The sequence below is a fragment of the Coregonus lavaretus genome (assembly GCF_964263955.1).
Source record: "Coregonus lavaretus genome assembly, chromosome: 31".
Lineage (NCBI taxonomy): Eukaryota > Metazoa > Chordata > Actinopteri > Salmoniformes > Salmonidae > Coregonus > Coregonus lavaretus.
Window position 1 is genome coordinate 19,781,687 of NC_140018.1, and position 24,313 is coordinate 19,805,999.

The following is a 24,313-nucleotide window of genomic DNA, read 5'->3' on the forward strand; positions in this document are numbered from 1 at the left end:
TGCAAGTCAATGATACCTATATTAGCATTTTCGCGCTTCATATCCAAATCATCGATAAGTAACATCATTGAGTTACACAATATATTTTTTGATACTTTAGGATGATTTGAACATGAGGCATGAAAATGCTAATATAGATACCATTGACTTGCATTGGATTTGTGCCATAAATAAGTAAAAAGAAGTTACAAAGTTGCCATTTGAAACAGTGGCAAACAAAGCCAAAGCATGGGTTTCTGTCATACCTTGTCAATAGACTGCTTACAGGGTAAGGAAACCAATGGGGGGAATCTAACTTTTTTCACCTAATAGCATGAACAGCACCATCTAGTGGTCAGAACCCGGCAATATCAGGATGTAGGTTGGAACATAAACCTAAGAACTTAAATGACTAATTTCTTTGAACAGGGTAAAAAAAACACGACCAAATTCACTGGGAATAGCCATAACATAGGATGAAGAAACAATACTCTGAGCCGGAGCTCTATACTACTTGTCAGACAGAGAACTGATACTATATACTCGTTGTTGCAGTGGGATTGGTGTGGGGTGTGGGGGGGTCTGTGGGAGGCTTTTGACCATTCCTTTGGATTCCTCATGTCTAAGTCATTGTTCGAAAACAGTTTGGTCCAAATCAGTTTTCGGTACTATATTTGCTGAATATTATATGAATCTTATAAATTAAAATGGCCAATTTGGATGCAATCAATTATATTAACAATTTCAGAGCAATCCTCTTTCTTGTGCTTTTTGAGGTGGAACGACCCAGGGGTTCCTAACAAGGCTGAGGCTGCAGATCAAGGAGACTGCAGGAGGAGAGCTCAGAGAGAGAGCTCAGAGAGAGAGCTCAGAGAGAGAGAGAGCGAGAGCGAGAGAGCTCAGAGAGAGAGCGAGAGAGCTCAGAGAGAGAGAGAGCGAGAGAGCTCAGAGAGAGAGAGAGCGAGAGAGCTCAGAGAGAGAGAGAGCTCAGAGAGAGAGAGAGCGAGAGAGCTCAGAGAGAGAGAGAGCGAGAGAGCTCAGAGAGAGAGAGAGCGAGAGAGCTCAGAGAGAGAGAGAGCGAGAGCTCAGAGAGAGAGAGAGCGAGAGAGCTCAGAGAGAGCGAGAGAGCTCAGAGAGAGAGCTCAGAGAGAGAGAGCTCAGAGAGAGAGCTCAGAGAGAGAGAGCTCAGAGAGAGAGAGCTCAGAGAGAGCGAGCGCGAGAGAGAGCGAGAGACAAATTCAGTCCCTTTTAGACAACTTCCTGGACAAAACGTTTCACTGTATTGGTGAAGATGTAAACTTACAAATGGTTTGATGAAGAATGCAAAAACCTAAGAAAGAAATTGAGAAACCTATCCTGCAGAAAACCTGAGCCTACGCCTGTCAAAGACTCCAGCCACCCTAGTCATAGACTGTTCTCTCTGCTACCGCACGGCAAGCGGTACCGGAGTGCCAAGTCTAGGTCCAAAAGACTTCTCAACAGCTTCTACCCCCAAGCCATAAGACTCCTGAACAGCTAATCATGGCTACCCGGACTATTTGCACTGCCCCCCCACCCCATCCTTTTTACGCTGCTGCTACTCTGTTAAGTATTTATGCGTAGTCACTTTAACTCTACCCACATGTACATATTACCTCAACTACCTCAACTAGCCGGTGCCCCCGCACATTGACTCTGCAATGGTACCCCCCTGTATATATAGCCTCCCTACTGTCACTTTATTTTACTTCTGCTCTTTTTTTCTCAACACTTTTTTTGTTGTTGTTTTATTCTTACTTTTTTTGTTTAAAATAAATGCACTGTTGGTTAAGGGCTGTAAGTAAGCATTTCACTGTAATGTCTGCACCTGTTGTATTCGGCGCATGTGACCAATAAAATTTGATTTGATTTGATTTAATCACTAAAACAATACAGAAATAAACTACGGAAAAAGAAGGAACAGCACGTCAGAAATCATCTCAATGTAATTGAAGAATCCATAGACTAACCACTTCTGGGAAAATTGGAAAACGAACAACAACACGAAGAGTTATCTATCCAAAACGGAAACCACATCTCCAATCTTTTTGGCCCTATAACAAAGAACAAACAGCAAAAACATATACATGATCAAATACAAATCTTAGAATCAACTATTAAAGACTACCAGAACCCAATGGATTCTCCAAATACATTGAATGAACTACATGACAAAATATAAACCCTCCAACCCAAAAAGGCCTGTGGTGTTGATGGTATCCTAAATGAAATGTTAAAATAAACAGACAACAAATTATCAAAATTGGCATTTTAGCAAATTACCGTACGACAGACCACGCATTTACCCTGCACCACCCTAATTGACAAAGAAACAAAACAAAACAAAACAAAACAAAACGGCAGTGTCTTCTCATGCTTTGTTGATTTCAAAAAAAGCTTTTGACTCAATTTGGCATGAGGTTCTGCTATACAAATTGATGGAAAGTGGTGTTGGGGGAAAAACATACAACATTATAAAATCCATGTACACAAACAAGTGTGCGGTCACAATTGGCAAAAAAAAAACATTTATTTCCACAGGGCCATGGGGTGAGACAGGGATGCAGCTTAAGCCCCACCATATTCAACATATATATCAATCAATTGGCGAGAGCACTAGAGCAGTCTGCAGCACCCAGCCTCACCCTACTAGAATCTGAAGACAAATGTCTACTGTTTGCTGATGATCTGGTGCTTCTGTCCCCAACCAAGGAGGGCCTACAGCAGCACCTAGATCTTCTGCACAGATTCCTTCAGACCTGGGCCCTTACAGTAAATCTCAGTAAGACAAAAATAATGGTGTTCCAAAAAAGGTCCAGTTGCCAGGACCACAAATACAAATTCCATCTAGACACCGTTGCCCTTGAGCACACAAAAAACGATACATACCTCGGCCTAAACATCAGCGTCACAGGTAACTTCCACAAAGCTGTGAACGATCTGAGAGACAAGGCAAGAAGGGCCTTCTCTGCTATCAAAAGGAACATAAAATATGACATACCAATTAGGATCTGGCTAAAAATACTTGAATCAGTTATAGAACACATTGCCCTTTATGATTGTGAGGTCTGGGGTCTGCTCACCAACCAAGAATTCACAAAATGGGACAAACACCAAATTGAGACTGCTTGCAGAATTCTGCAAAAATATCCTCAGTGTACAACGTAAAACACCAAATAACGCATGCAGAGCAGAATTAGGCCGATACCCGGTAATGATCAAAATCCAGAAAAGAGCAGTTAAATTCTACAACCACCTAAAAGGAAGCGATTCCCAAACCTTCCATAACAAAGCCATCACCTACAGAGAGATGAACCTAGAGAATAGTCCCCTAAGCAAGCTGGTCCTGGGCCTCTGTTCACAAATACAAACAGACCCCACAGAGCCCCAGGACAGCAACACAATTAGACCCAACCAAATCATGAGAAAGCAAAAAGATAATTACTTGACACATTTGAAAGAATTAACAAAAAAACTGAGCAAACTAGAATGCTATTTGGCCCTAAACAGAGAGTACACAGTGTCAGAATACCTGACCACTGTGACTGACCCAAACTTAAGGAAAGCGTTGACTATGTACAGACTCAGTGAGCATAGCCTTGCTTTTGAGAAAGGCCGCCGTAGGCAGACCTGGCTCTCAAGAGAAGACAGGCTATGTGCACACTGCCCACAAAATGAGGTGGAAACTGAGCTGCACTTCCTAACCTCCTGCCAAATGTATGACCATATTAGACACACATATTTCCCTCAGATTACACAGACCCACAACAAAACAAACCCAATTTTGATAAACTCCCATATCTATTGGGTGAAATACCACAGTGTGCTATCACATCAGCAAGATTTGTGACCTGTTGCCACAAGAAAAGGGCAACCAGTGAAGAACAAACACCATTGTAAATACAACCCATATTTACGTTTGAAATGTCTTTATTCTTTTGGAACTTTTGTGAGTGTAATGTTTACTGTTCATTTTTTATTATCTATTTCACTTGCTTTGGCAATGTAAACATGTGTTTCCCATGCCAATAAAGCCCCTTAAATTGAAATGGAATTGAGAGAGAGCTCAGAGAGAGAGAGAGCGAGAGCTCAGAGAGAGAGAGAGCGAGAGCTCAGAGAGAGAGATAGAGCGAGAGCTCAGAGAGAGAGAAAGAGCGAGAGCTCAGAGAGAGAGCTCAGAGAGAGAGAAAGAGCGAGAGCTCAGAGAGAGAGAAAGAGCGAGAGCTCAGAGAGAGAGAAAGAGCGAGAGCTCAGAGAGAGAGAAAGAGCGAGAGCTCAGAGAGAGAGAAAGAGCGAGAGCTCAGAGAGAGAGAAAGAGCGAGAGCTCAGAGAGAGAGAAAGAGCGAGAGCTCAGAGAGAGAGAAAGAGCGAGAGCTCAGAGAGAGAGAAAGAGCGAGAGCTCAGAGAGAGAGAAAGAGCGAGAGCTCAGAGAGAGAGAAAGAGCGAGAGCTCAGAGAGAGAGAAAGAGCGAGAGCTCAGAGAGAGAAAGAGAGAGAGCTCAGAGAGAAAGAGCGAGAGCTCAGAGAGAGAGAAAGAGCGAGAGCTCAGAGAGAGAGAAAGAGCGAGAGCTCAGAGAGAGAGAAAGAGCGAGAGCTCAGAGAGAGAGAAAGAGAGAGAGCGAGAGAGAGCTCAGAGAGAGAGCTCAGAGAGAGAGAAAGAGCGAGAGCTCAGAGAGAGAGAAAGAGCGAGAGCTCAGAGAGAGAGAAAGAGCGAGAGCTCAGAGAGAGAGAAAGAGCGAGAGCTCAGAGAGAGAGAAAGAGCGAGAGCTCAGAGAGAGAGAAAGAGCGAGAGCTCAGAGAGAGAAAGAGAGAGAGCTCAGAGAGAGAAAGAGCGAGAGCTCAGAGAGAGAGAAAGAGCGAGAGCTCAGAGAGAGAGAAAGAGCGAGAGCTCAGAGAGAGAAAGAGAGAGAGCTCAGAGAGAAAAAAAGAGCGAGAGCAAGAGCGAGAGCTCAGAGAGAGAAAGAGCGATTGCTCAGAGAAAGCAGAGCGAGAGCTCAGAGAGAGAGAAAGAGCGAGAGCTCAGAGAGAGAAAGAGCGAGAGCTCAGAGAGAGCAGAGCGAGAGCTCAGAGAGAGAAAGAGAGAGCTCAGGAGAAAGAGAGAGAGCTCAGAGAGAAAAAGAGCGATTGCTCAGAGAAAGCAGAGCGAGAGCTCAGAGAGAGAGCAGAGCGAGAGCTCAGAGAGAGAAAGAGCGAGAGCTCAGAGAGAGAGAAAGAGCGAGAGCTCAGAGAGAGAGAAAGAGAGAGCTCAGAGAGAGAAAGAGAGAGCTCAGGAGAGAGAGATAGAGCTCAGAGAGAGGGCAGAGCGAGAGAGCGAGCGAGACTGCCACACTCAACAACACAGGCTGGCTGACTATGCTACAGTAGCATGCAGCAGATCTGATTAAACACACAACATCAGTCAGCGCTCGGCTGGCAGCTCCAATAGTATTCAAAAGAGAGACTGCTACTGCAGCAAAGACAACAAGCAAACTCACGCATCCCCTTGTTTTACAGATTATACACTCAGTAGGATGAGGGTTCTGCTTCTCAAACACCAGGTTTAAAGGGATCTACACTACAGTGGACTAACAATGTTGTGCTGTCATGGATCTCATGAGCCGGCTGGGTGTCCATTTCCTGCATCTGTAGTGACCTGCTAGCTAAGGAATCATCATGGTAGCATCGCAGGGGCACCCATTGCCCAGGCCTGACATCTGTTCCAGAGTGGTGCTGCGGTGGGTGCAGCTGTGCACTGTCGGATGGATAGTCTTCCTGTGTCAGTGAACCAGAGCCAGGCAGTCTGCTCTCTGTATGTCAACCCACTGGGGTACAGAGTATAATGGTGTGTTGACAGTGTAGTCCCCCTGTCTAACACTCTTCACCAGACATTTCATATCCAAATCAATAAAACATTTTATTGATGTCAATGGGAGACTTATGTCAATGGGAGACTTATGAGACATGCTGCTCATATTCTGCAGGCAGAGGCGGGTGGGGGAGGGATGGAACTGAAGAACAGCACACAGAAGCTTGTGAGGATCCGACGAGGACATCCCACACATGACTGAGCAGCCATATGCAGCTGGTCACGCAGCACTTCACTGATGTAATCACCCACTGACCAGGAATGACAGTATATTCAACACACACACAGTTGAATGTCAAATATATTCAGCACACACACACACTTGCCCAAGGACAACAGGAGGGGTGTGAAAACCACATTGGGCCAAAGGCAGAGAGAGCACTGAGAAGTTCTTTATAAAACTCTGACATCTGAGGATTTGACAGCAAACAGGTGTCGGTGGTAAACATTGCTCCGGTATCAGTCATGAGAGTTTATAAGGACCAACAACAGCTAAACAGAAAAAAACTTTGTGTAAAATAAACCATATGGCCCGAGTCACCCTCATGTTCTGCTTGACCATCTGAGAGGCCGTTGGCGTACTAGTCTCCTCGGCGCCACAGGAAGAGTAATGGTCGACAGTAAAGAGGAGACCCCTGCTCTGCTTCGCGTGTTGAGTGATATTGGCGAACACAAGGTCATAGGTCACCGTACCGCCCACACTCTACACTGACCTGGGCTGCCTGAGTGCTGACGCAGGGTGATGATGTCATCGATAGCTGGCAGCAAGCCTCAAAGCCACCATTATCTCTGCCTGAGAAAGATGTTTAAGAACGTTTAGGGAGGGCCTCCCGAGTGGCGCAGCGGTCTAAGCCACTGCATCGCAGTGCAAGCTGCATTACTACAGATCCTGGTTTGATACCGGGCTGTGTCACAGCCGGCCGCGACCAGGAGACCCATGAGGCGACGCACAATTGGCCCAGCGTTGTCTGGGTTAGGGGAGTGTTTGGCTGGCCGGGATGTCCTTGTCCCACCATGCTGTACTCCTGAGTGGCGCAGTGGTCTAAGGCACTGCATCGCAGTGCTAACTGTGCCACTAGAGATCCTGGTTCGAATCCAGGCTCTGTCGCAGCCGGCCGCGACCGGGAGACTCATGGGCGGTGCACAATTGGCCCAGCGTCGTCCAGGGTAGGGGAGGGAATGGCCGGCAGGGATGTAGCTCAGTTGATAGAGCATGGCGTTTGCAACGCCAAGGTTGTGGGTTCGATTCCCACGGGGGGCCAGTATAAAAATTTAAAAAATATTCACTAACTGTAAGTTGCTCTGGATAACAGCGTCTGCTAAATGACTAAAATGTAAAATGTAAATGCTGTAGGGACTTCTGTAGCGGGCCGGGCGCATGCACGCTGACACGGTCGTCAGGTGTACGGTGTTTCCTCCAACACATTGGTGCGGCTGGCTTCGGGGTTAAGCGTGCATTGTGTCAAGAAGCAGTGCGGCTTGGCAGGGTTGTGTTTCGGAGGACGCGCGGCTCTCGACCTTCGCCTCTCCTGAGTCCGTATGGGAGTTGCAGCGATGGGACAAGACTGTAACTACCAATTGCATATGACGAAATTGGGGAGGAAATGGAGTAGAAATATATTTAAAAAATTACAAATAACAAGAAAATAAAAAAGAAAGATTAGGGAGCAAATCAGCCATCCATCACTCTCTGGATCATCAGCAGAAGGCTTCCCTGAGAGAAACAGGGGGAGTGGGGTATTGGATCAGTGATGAGCTACAAAACAGGACATCAACAACCAGACATGACAGCTGAGCAGAAGCCAGAGTAGGAGCATTTTGTCTGTCGAGTTCTCAGCTTGCTTGCATTGCCGAATTCAGAGAGTGAATCCAAATGCATTGTTTCATTCCCACAACAGGGTCCACCAGAGTGGGAAGCTGACACAGGCTTTATAGCAGTTAATCCATCAGAGAACAACCAGATACCCAAAACACACAGCATTATCCCATGAAACTAATACTGGCCACCATGGCTCCAACAGCTGTTTAACCCTCAATCCCTAAAGGCCACAGCAGCAGTACCATGGAAATACATGCAAGCACAATCAGTTGTATACCAGGGTTGATCAGAAATTATACAACGGGCGTGTCTAATTCTGGATGCTGACTGGTTAAAACCGCATTCCAGACGGTGTTCACAAGTTACTATCGGCTAAAGCTATGACGTTGAAATGCCCATTCACTGTTCCATCTCACTGTGAAATCCACTGTCTCATCAGCCCTGCCAGAGCCAGGCAATTCTTAAAGTTGATCTCCAGTGTAAAAAAGCATACTCTGAGTCGATATTCATGTCATAAGAAGGAATTCCCCCTGATCACGCCCACAAATTGGGAGAAAAAAAAACATTATTTCCCTTTGACCCCCATTATAAGAGCCAACTTTGTTGTCGATTTTTTGTTATACATTAATAACAGAACATCCTGAAAAGCTGCTGTGTTGTTCAATGTACATGTATCCAGGTCAAAAATCCCAATTTATGGTTTGCAATGCTCCCATGTACGGAAATGGAGCCTGCAAGAAGAGCCCTGTGGCTTCGCAAAGTTCAATTTAATACCGACTGGGACTATCTAGACATTATTTCCCCTTTCTTTTAGACTAGCATTTGGTTTTCAACAGCAGAGATTTGTATTTGCAACATTGAATTGCGATGTCCACTGTCCCATTATAGTAATGAATATTTGTATGGATACATACAAAGAAATCTCAATAGAAAAACAGGTCAAACGAAATGCAGCTAGTTTGATGCCACCTGGCCCACCCACTCAACCCCCAAAGCTCATGACATCGCTCCATAGGGAGAAATGGGAAGACTGTAGGCTGAATCCTGTCAGGTAAACACACTGTAATATGTTATTCCCAAAGGTGCAGTCAATGTTTTTATAGACTGTAATAAATGCCATGATATCATTTGTAAGGTCATACCAAAGCCAAGGTTGAAATAACACCTGAGGTTAAAATAACATTCCAAATATATTCCAGTGTCAAAAAGAGAGACGACAGGATGTTATAACGGAGCCTATTTCCATCAGGGCTTTAGAGCACCATTTAAAGCTGGACTGTTACCAAAGGCAGTATTGTGATCACTTTATAAATAATGCTGCGCTCGTATTGAGGAAGCCATTATGCTAATCCAGTGTAATTTGGACAAATATAAGCAGCACTAAACAAAAGTTGTCCACTTCCCGTTCCATGGAAATGGAATACAATGTTAAAAACATAATTACAAAAGGGTGGTTTGGTAACAGTGTGGGGAGTTGACATTGTTTGTTTGGTACGCAAGCGGTGAGGTGTTGCTGATTGAAGCTGTGGTACTGAGAGCCAGTCATTCTAATGTGGGAGAGTATCGCCCTGTCAGCATACCACACTGGGTACACAACTTTCTACTGCAGTACAGAGGAAGAGAGACGGATAGCAAGACAGAGAGCGAGACAGAGAGAATCTTAAAAATCACCAATGAGTCGTTCCACCTCAAAAAGCACAAGAAAGAGGATTGACACCCACCATCTCAGATTGTTCTGAAATCGTTTCTGTAGTTAGAAACATAAGATAAGCATTCCTGAAACATTATTTTGTTGAAATATAATTTGATAAGAAATTAAGTTAATTGATTGCAATTTTTATTTATAGGATTCATCTAATCTTCAATAAATATAATACCCAACATCCAATTTGAATCATAATTCTTCTTAACAATGAGTAAGACATGATGAATAAAATAAAATAATCAAAATCCACCTCAACAACAAGTATACAGTATCAGTTCTCTATGTCTGACAAGTAGTATGGAGCTGCTGCTTGGAGTATTGCTTTTTCAACCTTTTTATCCTGTGAATCTGGTGATGTTTCTTTTTCCCTTGTTCAGAGAAATTAGTCATTGAAGTCGCTTGCATTCTTTTCCATAAATTAGTGTGAAAGTACCAAGTTTTGCCACTAGATGCCGCTGTTCCTGCTACTGCCACCACACTCTTGTGTCTATTAAAATGGAACACAAAATGTTCTTTGCCCTCTCCACAAAGCTCCACTATGTCTAGTGATTCATGTCAGAGAGACAAGGCAAGACAAATCCTCCACATCTTTAACAATGGAGACAGTTCTGTTCCCTTATTTTACTTGTAGCAAGGCAGACCAAGGAGACGAGCACAAAGGGTGATGTGGGGGTTGAGTGAGATATTAGGGCACACAAAGCACTTTGGCTCTGCTGCTGCTGTCTGATATAACTCATCATGACGAGATGCATCACCAGATAAAACTGTGGCATCATTCTGCAGTGGTTAGAAGGCTAACAACATACTGGACAGTGGACACACACATACACACAGTTATGTCTTACTATACTTACTAGGACTTTTTGGGGACCAACAATTGATTCCCATTCAAAATCCTATTTTCCCCCTAACCCTTACACTAACTGTAACCCCTAACCTTCACTCTAAAATAGGCTTTTTACAAGTGAGGACCAGAAAAATGTCCTCACTTCTCTGAATTTTTGTTGGTTTACTATTCTTGTGAGGACTTCTGGTACTCACAAGTATAGTAAAATGTCTACACACGCACACATAAAACACACACAAAGACAGAGCAGCTTACTTACACCCAGTTAAACTTAGATTCACACACAATAGGTAGGAGGGGAAATACACCAGCCGAAAATGTTTTAATGCAGTCAGTGGATTAAACATTACGTAAAATAATTTGAGCACAAAGTCACTTGTCTCCTGTGAATCAGCCCTAATCCTGGGAGATGAAACACTGTGGTGATTAGTTCCCTCCTGGGTCCACTTTGCTTGGACGAACAATCACTCAGAGATAAGTGAAATGCACAGAGTGAAAGATGAAACTCCTCTGCAATGACGTCAGATAGAGGCCAAACGAAAATACTTACAGAAAGGCTGGTTTGCAGTTTTTCGGTGAACAGAGGAGATATTTGAGAGATTAGGGATGGATTGTCAGATAGAGAGAGGGAGGTAGAGGGGGATGGATTGTCAGATAGAGAGAGGGAGGTAGAGGGGGATGGATTGTCAGAGAGAGGGAGGTAGAGGGGGATGGATTGTCAGATAGAGAGAGGGAGGTAGAGGGGGATGGATTGTCAGAGAGAGGGAGGTAGAGGGGGATGGATTGTCAGATAGAGAGAGGGAGGTAGAGGGAGATGGATTGTCAGAGAGAGGGAGGTAGAGGGGGATGGATTGTCAGAGAGAGGGAGGTAGAGGGGGATGGATTGTCTGAGAGAGGGGGAGGTAGAGGGGGATAAGAAAAAAAAGCGGAGATCAGAGGGTGGAGGGTCGAGTGGGTGATAGAATCTGTGAAAACTTCAAAAGAAATCATTGGCACACAATAACGTCTTTCTCACATCCTATTCCGAAGACTCATGCCGCCATTTTATGACAATCCCCTATCAAATGAAACAAAGAAATTAGGTCCAATTATTACTTTATGGTAGACTATCTGGGATTAAGCCCTGGCTTTCCGCTCACTTGGCTGACTGTGGACACACACACACCCCGTTCATCCCTCTTGACTGCTGTCTGATGAGCCACTTGCGTCATTAGGCTCAAGACAAACTTGGACTAAATTATTTGTTATTTGGAGGGTTACTCCAGTCCATTAAAAAGCCACAGGCTGAATACAATTGTGGCAGTCATCAAGAAAACTTGAACAAAATATGTATACAAAAAAATACCAGAAGCATTTCCACAGCTGTTATTTCTCAGCATCAGTGTAAATGTAACAGACTCCTCAAAAGGAAAAGGCTGTCAGAGGTTGTTACTATGACATCACAGCCTGATGCTTCATTATCAACCGGGAGTGATACAACATCAAGTGTGCTTCACTTCCCATGATGCATAACTGACTGGTGGCTCGATTTTAGAACATCATGGGTGAGGACTTTGAAAGGAACAGACAGTTCAGCTTTCATCACTGACATTGTAAAGGTGTCTTATGTTGACAGGTCTTTGGGCTTATAGTGCCTGATCAGTTGACATGGAGAAAGACAACTTCCATGCTGTTGGTCTATCCTGACACACACCAACAAATGGTCATGAGTCAGTCAGACCAGCAGCTTCGCCCAGCAGTCAACCCAAGCAACCAAACCACACCTGTTGAACAAACCCACCAGGCACATCTAATAGCCTAGCCCCCCTTTTGGCACTCAGCTTTGTTGTCTAATGAATAAAAACAGAAAGGACTACTACTTTTTCACCCAGCTTTTACTGTCACTAACCAGGTTTCCATACAACCATTTCATGCAGATGAATTACTTGACGCATGAAAAAAAAGTCACGACCCGGCTGAAGGAAACAGGAAATGCCGGTACAATTTTATAAATGTCAACAGACAATTTGTTCGTTCATGTCTGTAAAATTAATTATGCGAGAAATGGCTGTGGAAACGCCTTTATGCGCAAATATTGATATAACTATCATATCGAAGTAAACTTGGAGTCACGCGATGATATGTTGTGTGGTCCTCCAACTACGACTCGGGAAACCATGCAGTTTATTAGGCTACAGATGAAATAAGTTATGATGAACTTCACAGGGTGGTGAAAGTGCACGGTGATGAGCTTGATGCTGCTTTCCAATAAATATTGGGGGTCTTATTCTGGTGACATGACGATCGATGCTTGGCTGCTGTTTGAAAAAAATATAAATAATCTCGCTTTTCTCCAGAATAATCTCATCATCTAGGTATCCTACTCGCACTGTATCTGTGAGCCGTTGGCTAGAGTGCACGTGCTATATAATGCAACAGTTGTGACAAAACCATCAGTAGAGTTGACAATGCGATGGAAACCCATTTAACTTGTATTTTTTATTAGGCACATGGGAATTTAACTTCAAAAGGTATTTTTATGTGCGCTACGTCATCACGCACAGCCTTTTATCCGCAATAAACCAGTTTGACAAACATCACTGGTGGGAATATGTGCATATTGTTTTATGCAGATTTTTGAATATTTGCATGAAAATCTTTTGCCAATTGGATGGAAACCTAGCTATTTACTATTTCCAATAAGTAATGTGATCACTGATCACCAATCAGCAAGGTGGATAAACAAAATTATTTGAGAATTCCAGCAGAGCTTTAGTTAATTGGTGCAGCCAGAGCCATTGTTAGATGAGGCTTGGTCTAGTGGAGAGATGCCAGCAGCTGGCCTCATTTAAGCCTTTCTCTCGAGGGGCCCCGTCCGCCCCACGCCCCCGCCCTCGTCCCTGCCCCTGCCATGTTGAGTCATGGATCTGACTAGGGGTCACCCCAGTGTTTCACCCTCTGACTGTGGACCAAGCCTTGACATCTGAACTCTCCATAGCCCACAGACAACTTCCTCCACTACAATGTGATGAGCATATTACAACACAATGAGAGCCCTTTTCAAACAGCCACAAGGCTAGGTCACTTATACACATCTTTATCAGCAACATACACCTCTTGAATAGAGGAAGACTACATATTATATACTATAATATGCACATTTGAGATGTTTGTTTTGTCCTGGGTTTAAAGTAAACTGCACACCTGCACTGCGGAGACATGGGACACCTAAGTGCAGTGGTGCTCATCATCATCAAGTCAAGTGTGACATAGGTGGAAGAACGACCTTAGAGCACTATCAAATCATAAAGAATTATATAATCATACTTACTAAATACAGGTTTAGAATTGTGTGATAATATTAAATGTGTTCAATGCAAATACATGTATTTTTTAAGGCACAATAGTCAGTTAGTGCGCAAACCTTGCGAAATAAACAGTCATAGCCCTATCCAATTGTCAACATCAACGAACAAATGGATGTTTGAATTAATGTGACATCAAATAAATTATATTTCATTATCGTCGTGAATAATCCCAAAATGCCTAACCAGCAAATAAATGCCACAATGAATTAAAACCCATTGCACGTAGAATACAACCCTAGCAACATGTCCATGCGTATTGTTTTGTCAATATGCATGAGAATTGCTATGATCAAATTGACATGCATGTTGATTGAAATAAAATTGTACATTTTGAGGACACTGGCCTATTAGCCTAGGTTTAACCATTCAACTTGCGGTTATTGTTTCTGCCCGTTACTGCATTGATCGCAACAACTGGCCAATATGTTCTTTCTGGAGGCGTGTGTAGGTGTGACATAGTATGAAATCAAAAACAAACGTGTTTTTCAGTAAACTCTGTAGCAACCACTGATAATACAATTGCGCACTGCATGCCTTGCTATTTTACATTCAAGGAGGCAACATCCACATCGACATTGCTGAACTGCAATTTGCTGTATATGCATTATAGAAGACCATTTTGTGCAATATTTAAACGACCAAATAACCTAATGAATAACATGCATTTGATCGCATCAGATTAGAAAGTTTGTTGGACATATAGCTTCTCTAAAAGTTAGCTGTGTGAATTTTATTTAAGACTTTGATCAATTACTCACCTCATGATTCAGTCACAGTACTGTCACACAATAGTATCTTCGTCAAGGGCTTGACTGATGACTTATCTTGCAATAGTTTTCAGAAAGTTCGCACTTGAATATGCCACAAAATAATATCAATGGAACGCCGCGGGACGAAAGAGGCTCGTAGTTATATCCAGTAGAGTAAAAAAAAGAAAAAAGAAAATGTAAAAAGTATTTATCCTACATGATCTAGTGCATCGCGCCACCGTTTACGAAATTCTAATGAAAGAAAAGATGAGAAAATTCAATGGTTTTCGCGGCTGAGACTGCAGTCGTTTCATATAGCGGCAACGTGCCGCTGGGATCCCCGTCTCTCTACTGCTACAACACTGACGCAAAGCTTTTCTCAACTACGTGAGGTACGTAGAGACGTACAGAACATACAGGGCCACACCCCTTCGAATTTTTGACAGCCCAAAAGCCAACAGAGATGGTGCAAGTACCCCCCTGCAAAAAAAGGGAATAACGGGATTTTTGAATGAGACGTTTATGGGGGGGGTGTAGGCTAATAAGCAACCTCAGTGCGCCACTATGTGGATGTCGGTTATTGTCACCCACGATTAAATCGGGAGGGGACTGTGGATCTGTCTCCGTTCGTACTATCTCATGCTGCGTTCAAAACAACTGGGAACTCGGAAATCTCCGACTTCCGACTTCAGTGGGTTCAATACAACTGGGAACTCGGCAAAAACGACTGGGAAAAATCATTTGAACGGTCATCGACCTCGGAATTCAAAGTCGGAAACTCGGGCATCTTTCTAGAGCTCTGACTTTCTGACCTGAAGATCACCGACGCCATGATTTAACCTAGTTTTTTCCGAGTTCCCAGTTGTCATGAAAGCACCATGAGATCCGGCATTTACAAAATTACACTGATTGGCCCAAGGCGGGAGCTAAAGCAATTCACTGACGTTTGTCATTCACAACTGATATATGAATTGGCCCAAGGCGCTGTTGCTTGCTTTGTTATTTCAGATTTAGTATTAATTATAGGCTACATGGAAAAATATATATATTATGCAATTTTTTGTAAATCCTGGAAGGCAGGTTAGCGTTTTTCGTAATTAATCTTGTTCTGGAGGCAGCTCTGCCACAAAGTCATAAAACTGATTTTAAACCTAACCTTAACCTTAAGCGCACTCCTTTAATTAAGACCAAAAAGCACATTTTTGTTTTCAATAATTTTTACAATATAGGCCATCTAGCAGAAATTGCTCAGTTCTGCCTCATTCCAATAAACATCAACCTGCTTCTGGAAGAGAGAGAAGAGTCAGAGCATCTCAGAAAGCTGATATAGACATTTACATTTCAGTCATTTAGCAGACGCTCTTATCCAGAGCGACTTGCAGTTAGTGAGTGCATACATTTTCTGAATCAGAAAGATTTCTGGCTCCCAAGTGTCTTTTATACAGGTAACAAACTGAGATTAGGAGCACTCCCTTTAAGAGTGTGCTCCTAATCTCAGCTCGTTACCTGTATGAAAGACACCTGTCCACAGAAGCAATCAATCAGATTCCAAACTCTCCACCATGGCCAAGACCAAAGAGCTCTCCGAGGATGTCAGGGACAAGATTGTAGACCTACACAAGGCTGGAATGGGCTACAAGACCATCACCAAGCAGCTTGGTGAGAAGGTGACAACAGTTGGTGCGATTATTCGCAAATGGAAGATACACAAAATAACTGTCAATCTCCCTCGGCCTGGGGCTCCATGCAAGATCTCACCTCGTGGAGTTGCAATGATCATGAGAACGGTGAGGAATCAGCCCAGAACTACACGGGAGGATCTTGTCAATGATCTCAAGGCAGCTGGGACCATAGTCACCAAGAAAACAATTGGTAACGCACTACGCCGTGAAGGACTGAAATCCTGCAACGCCCGCAAGGTCCCCCTGCTCAAGAAAGCACATATACAGGCCCGTCTGAAGTTTGCCAATGAACATCTGAATGATTCAGAGGAGAACTGGGTGAAAGTGTTGTGGTCAAATGAGACAAAAATTGAGCTCTTTGGCATCAACTCAACTCGCCGTGTTTGGAGGAGGAGGAATGCTGCCTATGACCCCAAGAACACCATCCCCACCGTCAAACATGGAGGTGGAAACATTATGCTTTGGGGGTGTTTTTCTGCTAAGGGGACAGGACAACTTCACTGCATCAAAGGGACGATGGACGGGGCCATGTACCGTCAAATCTTGGGTGAGAACCTCCTTCCCTCAGCCAGGGCATTGAAAATGGGTCGTGGATGGGTATTCCAGCATGAAATGACCCAAAACACACGGCCAAGGCAACAAAGGAGTGGCTCAAGAAGAAGCACATTAAGGTCCTGGAGTGGCCTAGCCAGTCTCCAGACCATAATCCCATAGAAAATCTGTGGAGGGAGCTGAAGGTTCGAGTTGCCAAACGTCAGCCTCGAAACCTTAATGACTTGGAGAAGATCTGCAAAGAGGAGTGGAACAAAATCCCTCCTCAGATGTGTGCAAACCTGGTGGCCAACTACAAGAAACGTCTGACCTCTGTGATTGCCAACAAGGGTTTTGCCACCAAGTACTAAGTCATGTTTTGCAGAGGGGTCAAATACTTATTTCCCTCATTCAAATGCAAATCAATTTATAACATTTTTGACATGCGTTTTTCTGGATTTTTTTGTTGTTATTCTGTCTCTCACTGTTCAAATAAACCTACCATTAAAATGTCTTTGTCAGTGGGCAAACGTACAAAATCAGCAGGGGATCAAATACTTGTTTCCCTCACTGTATGTATTCCTCTTATCTAGGTGGGTGAGGGCAGTGTGGAGAACAATGGAGATTGCATCATCTATGGATCTGTTGGGGCGGTATGCAAATTGGAGTGGGTCTAGGGTGTCTGGGCTGGTGGAGTTAATGTGTGCTATAACCAGCCTCTCAAAGTACTTCATGATTACAGAAGTGAGTGCTACGGGGAGGTTGTCATTGTGGCATGAAGCCTTCAAGTTTTTGGGACAGGAATAATGGTGGTCATCATAAAACATGTGGGGATTACAAACTGGGACAAGGAGAGGTTGAATATGCCATACTGATGTGAATATGCCGCACTGATGTCATCATCACTAAAACAGACCACTAGTGACATATATTTGACATGTTAGTAGCCTGTGTGACAGGGATGATGATAATGATGCAGATAAATAGAATATGAGTGAATCTTTCAAATACGTGTCACATGTAAAGTTTAACAGTGCATCATGCCAGTTGTTCAATGTTTCCTAAAAAGAGGAGGAAGAGAACTACATCATGTTCATCAAGTTAAATGTTAATTAATGTTCAGGTCTGCTCTATTAAATTCAGAGGTGGAAACAGATGTTGTTCATATGGTTACTAATATATATATATATATATATATATAATCAATATTCATATAGGTGTCTAATCTCTTTTGTTTGTTGTCAAACAGGCCATTATTTAATGAAAAGTGAAATATTGTGAAATATTGAGTTGAATTTCTTATACTGTTGAGAATAATATATATTTTTGTCAAGAAGAATGAAACGTAATTTTATTAATTTCTGTTATGTTCACTTTCTAATGAAAGCGCCATTTTGCGCTCTTGAAAATACATAAGCTATTTCTGCCATCTACTGGCTGATGCGTGAAGGCCTCCATGAGTGTATGGCAGCAAAGATTGTGTATTTCTCTCTGGAGGAGTATCATGTCTCGTAGATATGTAGAATCTTTGCTACAATTACGACATACCTTGAACTCCACAGTATTGTGCTCTGTGATTGGTCAGCATAGCTCTTGTCCAATCGCAGACGTTTATATACACCGGTTATTTTCTACCTGCTAGTTTGCTGATGTGGTTTTTAAATTAGTAAACCTCACAGGCCGATTGAAACTGTTTTTATAATTTACTTCTTATGCTCAAGGATTATGCCTTATTATCAAACATGGGAAGAGTTCGCTCGTGCAGCAGAAAAACTATATTTGAAAGAGCCAATGAAGGTAACGTTAACCACGACATTTTTCTGTTGAGAGCAAGCTTGAAATCTTGCTAGCTACTGTAACTTGTTACCTAGCAACATTTATTTAGTAATGGTTATTTCACAGCACAAATAAATGTGATGGACCATAATAACCATCACCGTTGGAGTGATATGAAGTCTAGAGGAGCAGGATAGCTAGCTTGCCATTTTCAAGCAATGCAGCCAGCTAACGCGAAGCCAATTTAACGTTAGGTAACGTTAAATATGCTGGCAAATGTGAATAGGAAGGAAAACTACAAACTGCCTAATAGTAACGTTAGTCAACTGTTGAAATGTGTGAGTATCATTAAGATAATCAACCATGTTGTAATACATGTAGCTCTATGTTTGTTGCATATTCTTTTAATTCAATAAATAGGCTGTCTTTCAGTTACCTTTGTTGTAACGAGCTAGCTAGTTAAATGTTTTCTTCTCCCTCCTTTTAATACAGGTCAGGGTGGTTCTCAAATACAGACACTGTGATGGTAACCTTTGCATCAAAGTCACCGATGATGCAGTGGTATGTTCAGGAGAAGACTGTCTGCTCCCTTTGCTCAGAATGTGCACATCTGTTTGTATCTTACATTACACTAACCAGTCGTCCCTTTAAGAATCAGAGAGTGGAAGACTTACATGTATCTAACATGTAGGCTCAACATTTCCGAACAGTCCCATTACAAATCAGAATGTTGAATAAACGTATATTTTGGATTTAGACTGTATATAGAAAAGCACCCCTTAAAATGAGTGGATTCAGCTATTTCAGCCACACCCGTTGCTGACAGGTGTATAAAATCGAGCACACAGCCATGCAATCTCCATAGACAAACATTTGCAGTAGAATGGCCTTACTGAAGAACTCAGTGACTTAACGTGGCACAGTCATAGGATGCCACCTTTCCAACAAGTCAGTTCGTCAAATTGCTGTCCTGCTAGAGCTGCCCCGGTCAACTGTAATTGCTGTTATTGTGAAGTGGAAACTTCTAGGAGCAACAACTGCTCAGCCACGACGTGGTAGGCCACATAAGCTCACAGAACGGGACCGCCGAGTGGTGAAGCGCGTAGTGCGTAAAAATCGTCTGTCCTCAGTTGCAACACTCACTACCGAGTTCCAAATTGCCTCTGGAAGGAACGTCAGCACAAGCACTGTTCGTCAGGAGCTTCATGAAATGGGTTTCCATGTCCGAGCAGGCGCGCACACAAGCCTAAGATCATCATGCGCAATGCCAAGCGTCGGCTGGAGTGGTGTAAAGCTCGCCTCATTGGAAACGCGTTCTCTGGAGTGATGAATCATGCCCTTTCCTGTTTAAGGAAACGTGCTTTGGTCGACAATGTTCGGTTACATTTGACTATTGTTTACAATATGTGCAATGCGTTAGGAGATTGAAAATACAAGCAGACAGAGCCATATACAGACCGCCACACCAAAAAGTTGTTAAAATGTCCACAGGAAAGTATTATCTCCACTACCTACCGTCAAAGTACTAACTGCACAGACAACTGGCAAAGTATGTTTTTCAATATGTATTCAACATTTAGGCTTGTAGAGACTCTTGAGTCTTTTTTGGGGGGGGGTGACTTCTTTGACTGAATATCCATGGTTAGTCTGATGTATAGAGTACCACAGTATGAGTCATAAATACCCATAATACCTAGCGGTGAAACAGAAATGGTTCCAATTGTTTTTCCACCATTTTCTCCATAGGGGATTTTAGAAACGCTTAAAATAAGGGCTGTGATTCATGTAGGCTTACCCTGGCATGACGTTTGATAACTGTGTAAATCTCTCTAGGACAAGGTGACTTATCAATATATTCGCCTGTATTTAACCCCCCCCCCCCCCACACCCAAATAAATAAATAAATGAAATGCTAATTGGCTGCTAATGTGGCTATCATAAACTACAAATGCCATGATCTGGACTAGACTGCCGAATCGAGGCAAAGGTAAGAATCTCTGGATTAACTATCTAATGTTAGCTAAATGTGATAATAAATAAATTGGCTAAATATCTTTAAATTGACAATTCTGTGAACTGTCTTGTGCAAGTTATACATTGACACAATACCTGTTAGCAAAGATGTCAGCTAGAGATGACGTGCAGGAGCTTGCAGGGATTTGTTGTTTTGCATGATGTCTACTTTGATGCTAATTAGCATTTTTCGAATATGAGAGTAAATGGAGCCGACTAGATTGATAAGTCACCTTGTCTGCTAAATGACTAAAATGTAAAAAACATTGTCCAAGAGAGATTTAAAATGTCTCGCCAGGGTAAGCCTACATGAAACACAGCCCTTATTTTAAGTGTTTCTAAAATTCCCTTTGGGGAAAAATGAATGGTGGAAAAACAATTGGAACCATTTCCCTGTTTGACCGCTAGGTTTTATGGGTATTATTACACCTCCACTGTGGGGCTCTATTAGGCAAACTAACCAGTTGCTTGTAAGACTTTTAAGACATGTTTTTATTTTTGTATATAACAAATGTTGGCTTCATGTCTTTCCCTCTACCTAATCCACGACTCATTCTAATGTTTTATTGCAGTGTTTACAATACAAGACGGACCAGGCCCAGGACGTTAAGAAGATAGAGAAACTGCATGGCAAACTGATGAGGCTTATGGTGTCCAAGGAAAGTGGTGCCATGGAAATGGATTGAACCCCTTGCCCTTAGTTGTGTTAACTCTCCTTTGAGTCTGGACTGTGGTTTGTCAATAGCACAAACAATGGAAGAGAACAGAGCTGGAATGACTACATCGGATCATGAGAGAGAGGGAAGGGAGGGGAAATAGGAGGGTTGATGGGAATCAAAAATTAAAATGGAGAGCGTAACCTTCGCTGCTCTGAAGAGGTATTTGCTGGAGTTCTTTTAAAGAGCTTGTATTTATTTTCAGTTAAGATGGACTAAAACAGATTGAGAGACGCATGTCTGTTTACTTATATGGTTAGATTTTCATTTGATATGTTATGTTTTTTTATTTTAAAATGTTCATGACCATGAATGAAGCAGGACCTTTTGATTTCCACACTGGCTATTTCAGTGAAGGAAGAACAATGCCTCCAATGCCATTTAGTGAACTTTACAAATGATTGCATTACTCAATAAATGTTTATATAACTTACAACAGCCAACATCTCAACTGTCTGAAATATTTCGATTTTAATGTATGATTTAATTTCAATATCTCCCCATATTGCTGCTGTTCAAGCTGCCATACACACAACGGCCCTCCTGAATGTCTTTATTTATCAAGAATGCCTGATTTTCTGACATTTTCTATTTAATCATTGAAAATAACTTGTCCTCAAACCAGGTCACTAGCTACGTAGGTTTCCATCCAATTGGCGACAGATTTTCATGCAAATATTGGAAAATCCGCATAAAAACAATATGGCCAATTTCCCACCAGAGATGTTTACATCAAATTGACTTGTTGCAGATCAAAGACTGTGCATAGTGCACATAAAAATACATTTTGTGGTTAAATTCCAATGTACCGAATAAAAAAATACAAGTTAAATGGGTTTCCGTCGCTTTTTCGACTGGACTGATGGTTTTCTCACAAAACATTTTTTTTATATAGCCAACAGCACGCAGATACATTACTGCAGCGCACGTATAGCCTTCATGATGAGATTATTATGGACTAAAGAGCAAGATTATTTTTATTTGTCAAACGGCTGCCAAGCATCGATGATAATATCATCAGAATAAGACCCTCGATATTTATTGGAAAGGAGCAATAAACTCATCACCTTGCACTTTCACCACCCTGTGAAGTTAAACATAATTTATTTAATCTGTTGCTTTCCTGATGTGTCGTAGTGGGAGGACCACACATGTCATAGCGTGACTCCCACGTTTACTTAGATATGGGTATATCAATATTTAATCATAAAAGCGTTTCCATCGACATTTCTCGCATTATTCATTTTACCAACACAAATAGATCCCACAATTTTTTTTTGTCGACGTTTCAAGTTTTGTCACATGCACAAGTACAGTGAAATGCCTTTATTTCAAGCTCTAACCCCAACAATGCAGTAATCAATAACAATGTAATATTACAAATAACAAGGCAGAACAAAAACACACGTGATAAAAAAATAAGAACACGATAAAGTAAGCAAGCATTCTATATACAGGGTCAGTTCCAGTACCATATTTACAATGTGCAGGGATACTGGATCTATAGTGCTGTCAGAGCATTTCGTATTGTTCTGTACTTAAATCCGAGACAATCCATTTAGTATATGTTACGTTTCGAATGGTATGTATTAATTTGTGGATGTCCATCACCCATTTCGTATGATATGTTACGAATTACAATTCGTATTATGTTGCGAAATTTGCAAAAAAAAATACAATATATTACACATTTGCTAAATGTACACTACCGTTCAAAAGTTTGGGGTCACTTAGAAATGTCCTTGTTTTCCATGAAAACATACATGAAATGAGTTTGAATAGGAGATATAGCAAAATGCATAGGAAATGTAGTCATTGACAAGGTTAGAAATAATAATTTTTAATTGAAATAATAATTGTGTCCTTAAAACTTTGCTTTCGTCAAATAATCCTCAATTTGCAGCAATTACAGCCTTGCAGACCTTTGGCATTCTAGTTGTCAATTTGTTGAGGTAATCTGAAGAGATTTCACCCCATGCTTCCTGAAGCACCTCCCACAAGTTGGATTGGCTTGATGGGCACTTCTTAAGTACCATACGGTCAAGCTGCTCCCACAACAGCTCAATAGGGTTGAGATCCGGTGACTGTGCTGGCCACTCCATTATAGACAGAATACCAGCTGACTGCTTCTTCCCTAAATAGTTCTTGCATAGTTTGGAGCTGTGCTTTGGGTCATTGTCCTGTTGTAGGAGGAAATAGTCTCCAATCAAGCGCCGTCCACAGGGTATGGCATGGCATTGCAAAATGGAGTGATAGCCTTCCTTCAAGATCCATTTTACCCTGTACAAATCTCCCACTTTACCACCACCAAAGCACCCCCAGACCATCACATTGCCTCCACCATGCTTGACAGATGGCATCAAGCACTCCTCCAGCATCTTTTCATTTGGTCTGCATCTCACAAATGTTCTTCTTTGTGATCCGAACACCTCAAACTTTGATTCGTCCATAACACTTTTTTCCAATCTTCCTCTGTCCAGTGTCTGTATTATTTTGCCCATCTTAATATTTTCTTTTTATTAGCCAGTCTGAGATATGGCTTTTTCTTTGCAACTCTGCCTAGAACGTCAGCATCCCGGAGTCGCCTCTTCACTGTTGACGTTGAGACTGGTGTTTTGTGGGTACTATTTAATGAAGCTGCCAGTTCAGGAACTGCGAGGCGTCTGTTTCTCAAACTAGACACTCTAATGTATTTGTCCTCTTGCTCAGTTGTGCACCGGGGCCTCCCACTCCTCTTTCTATTCTGGTTAGAGCCAGTTTGTGCTGTTCTGTGAAGGGAGTAGTACACAGCGTTGTATGAGATCTTCAGTTTCTTGGCAATTTGTCGCATGGAATAGCCTTCATTTCTCAGAACAAGAATAGACTGACGAGTTTCAGAAGAAAGTTATTTGTTTCTGGCCATTTTGATTCTGTAATCGAACCCACAATTGCTGATGCTCCAGATACTCAACTAGTCTCAAGAAGGCCAGTTTTATTGCTTCTTTAATCAGCACAACAGTTTTCAGCTCTACTAACATAATTGCAAAAGGGTTTTGTAATGATCAATTAGCCTTTTAAAATGATACATTTGATTAGCAAACACAATATGCCATTGGAACACAGGACAATTGGTTGCTGATAATGGGCCTCTGTACGCCTATGTAGATATTCCATAAAAAATCAGCCGTTTCCAGCTACAATAGCCATTTACAACATTAACAATGTCTACACTGTATTTCTGATCAATTTGATGTTATTTTAATGGACAAAACAATTGCTTTTGAACGGTAGTGTACATACAGTTGAAG

General features: G+C 42.2%; 2 protein-coding genes across 2 annotated transcripts in view; one reads left to right on the plus strand and one right to left on the minus strand.

Moving 5' to 3' along the window:
* Positions 1–14,689, minus strand: part of LOC311107062 (protein enabled homolog) — a 136,225-nt gene extending 121,536 nt beyond the window's left edge. Inside the window, exon 1 of the mRNA XM_084149523.1 lies at positions 14,318–14,689. Coding sequence (XP_084005649.1) covers positions 14,318–14,322 — 5 coding nt within the window. The 5' untranslated portion in view covers positions 14,323–14,689. The remainder of the gene's footprint in view (positions 1–14,317) is intronic.
* A 3,461-nt stretch (positions 14,690–18,150) lies between these two features.
* LOC311107029 (signal recognition particle 9 kDa protein-like) lies at positions 18,151–21,464 on the plus strand. The gene is made up of 3 exons (XM_084149481.1): positions 18,151–18,318; positions 18,790–18,858; positions 20,883–21,464. Exons 1-3 carry the CDS (start codon positions 18,247–18,249, stop codon positions 20,994–20,996), a joined length of 255 nt encoding a protein of 84 aa, XP_084005607.1. The 5' UTR covers positions 18,151–18,246; the 3' UTR covers positions 20,997–21,464.
* Positions 21,465–24,313: the final 2,849 nt, after the last annotated feature.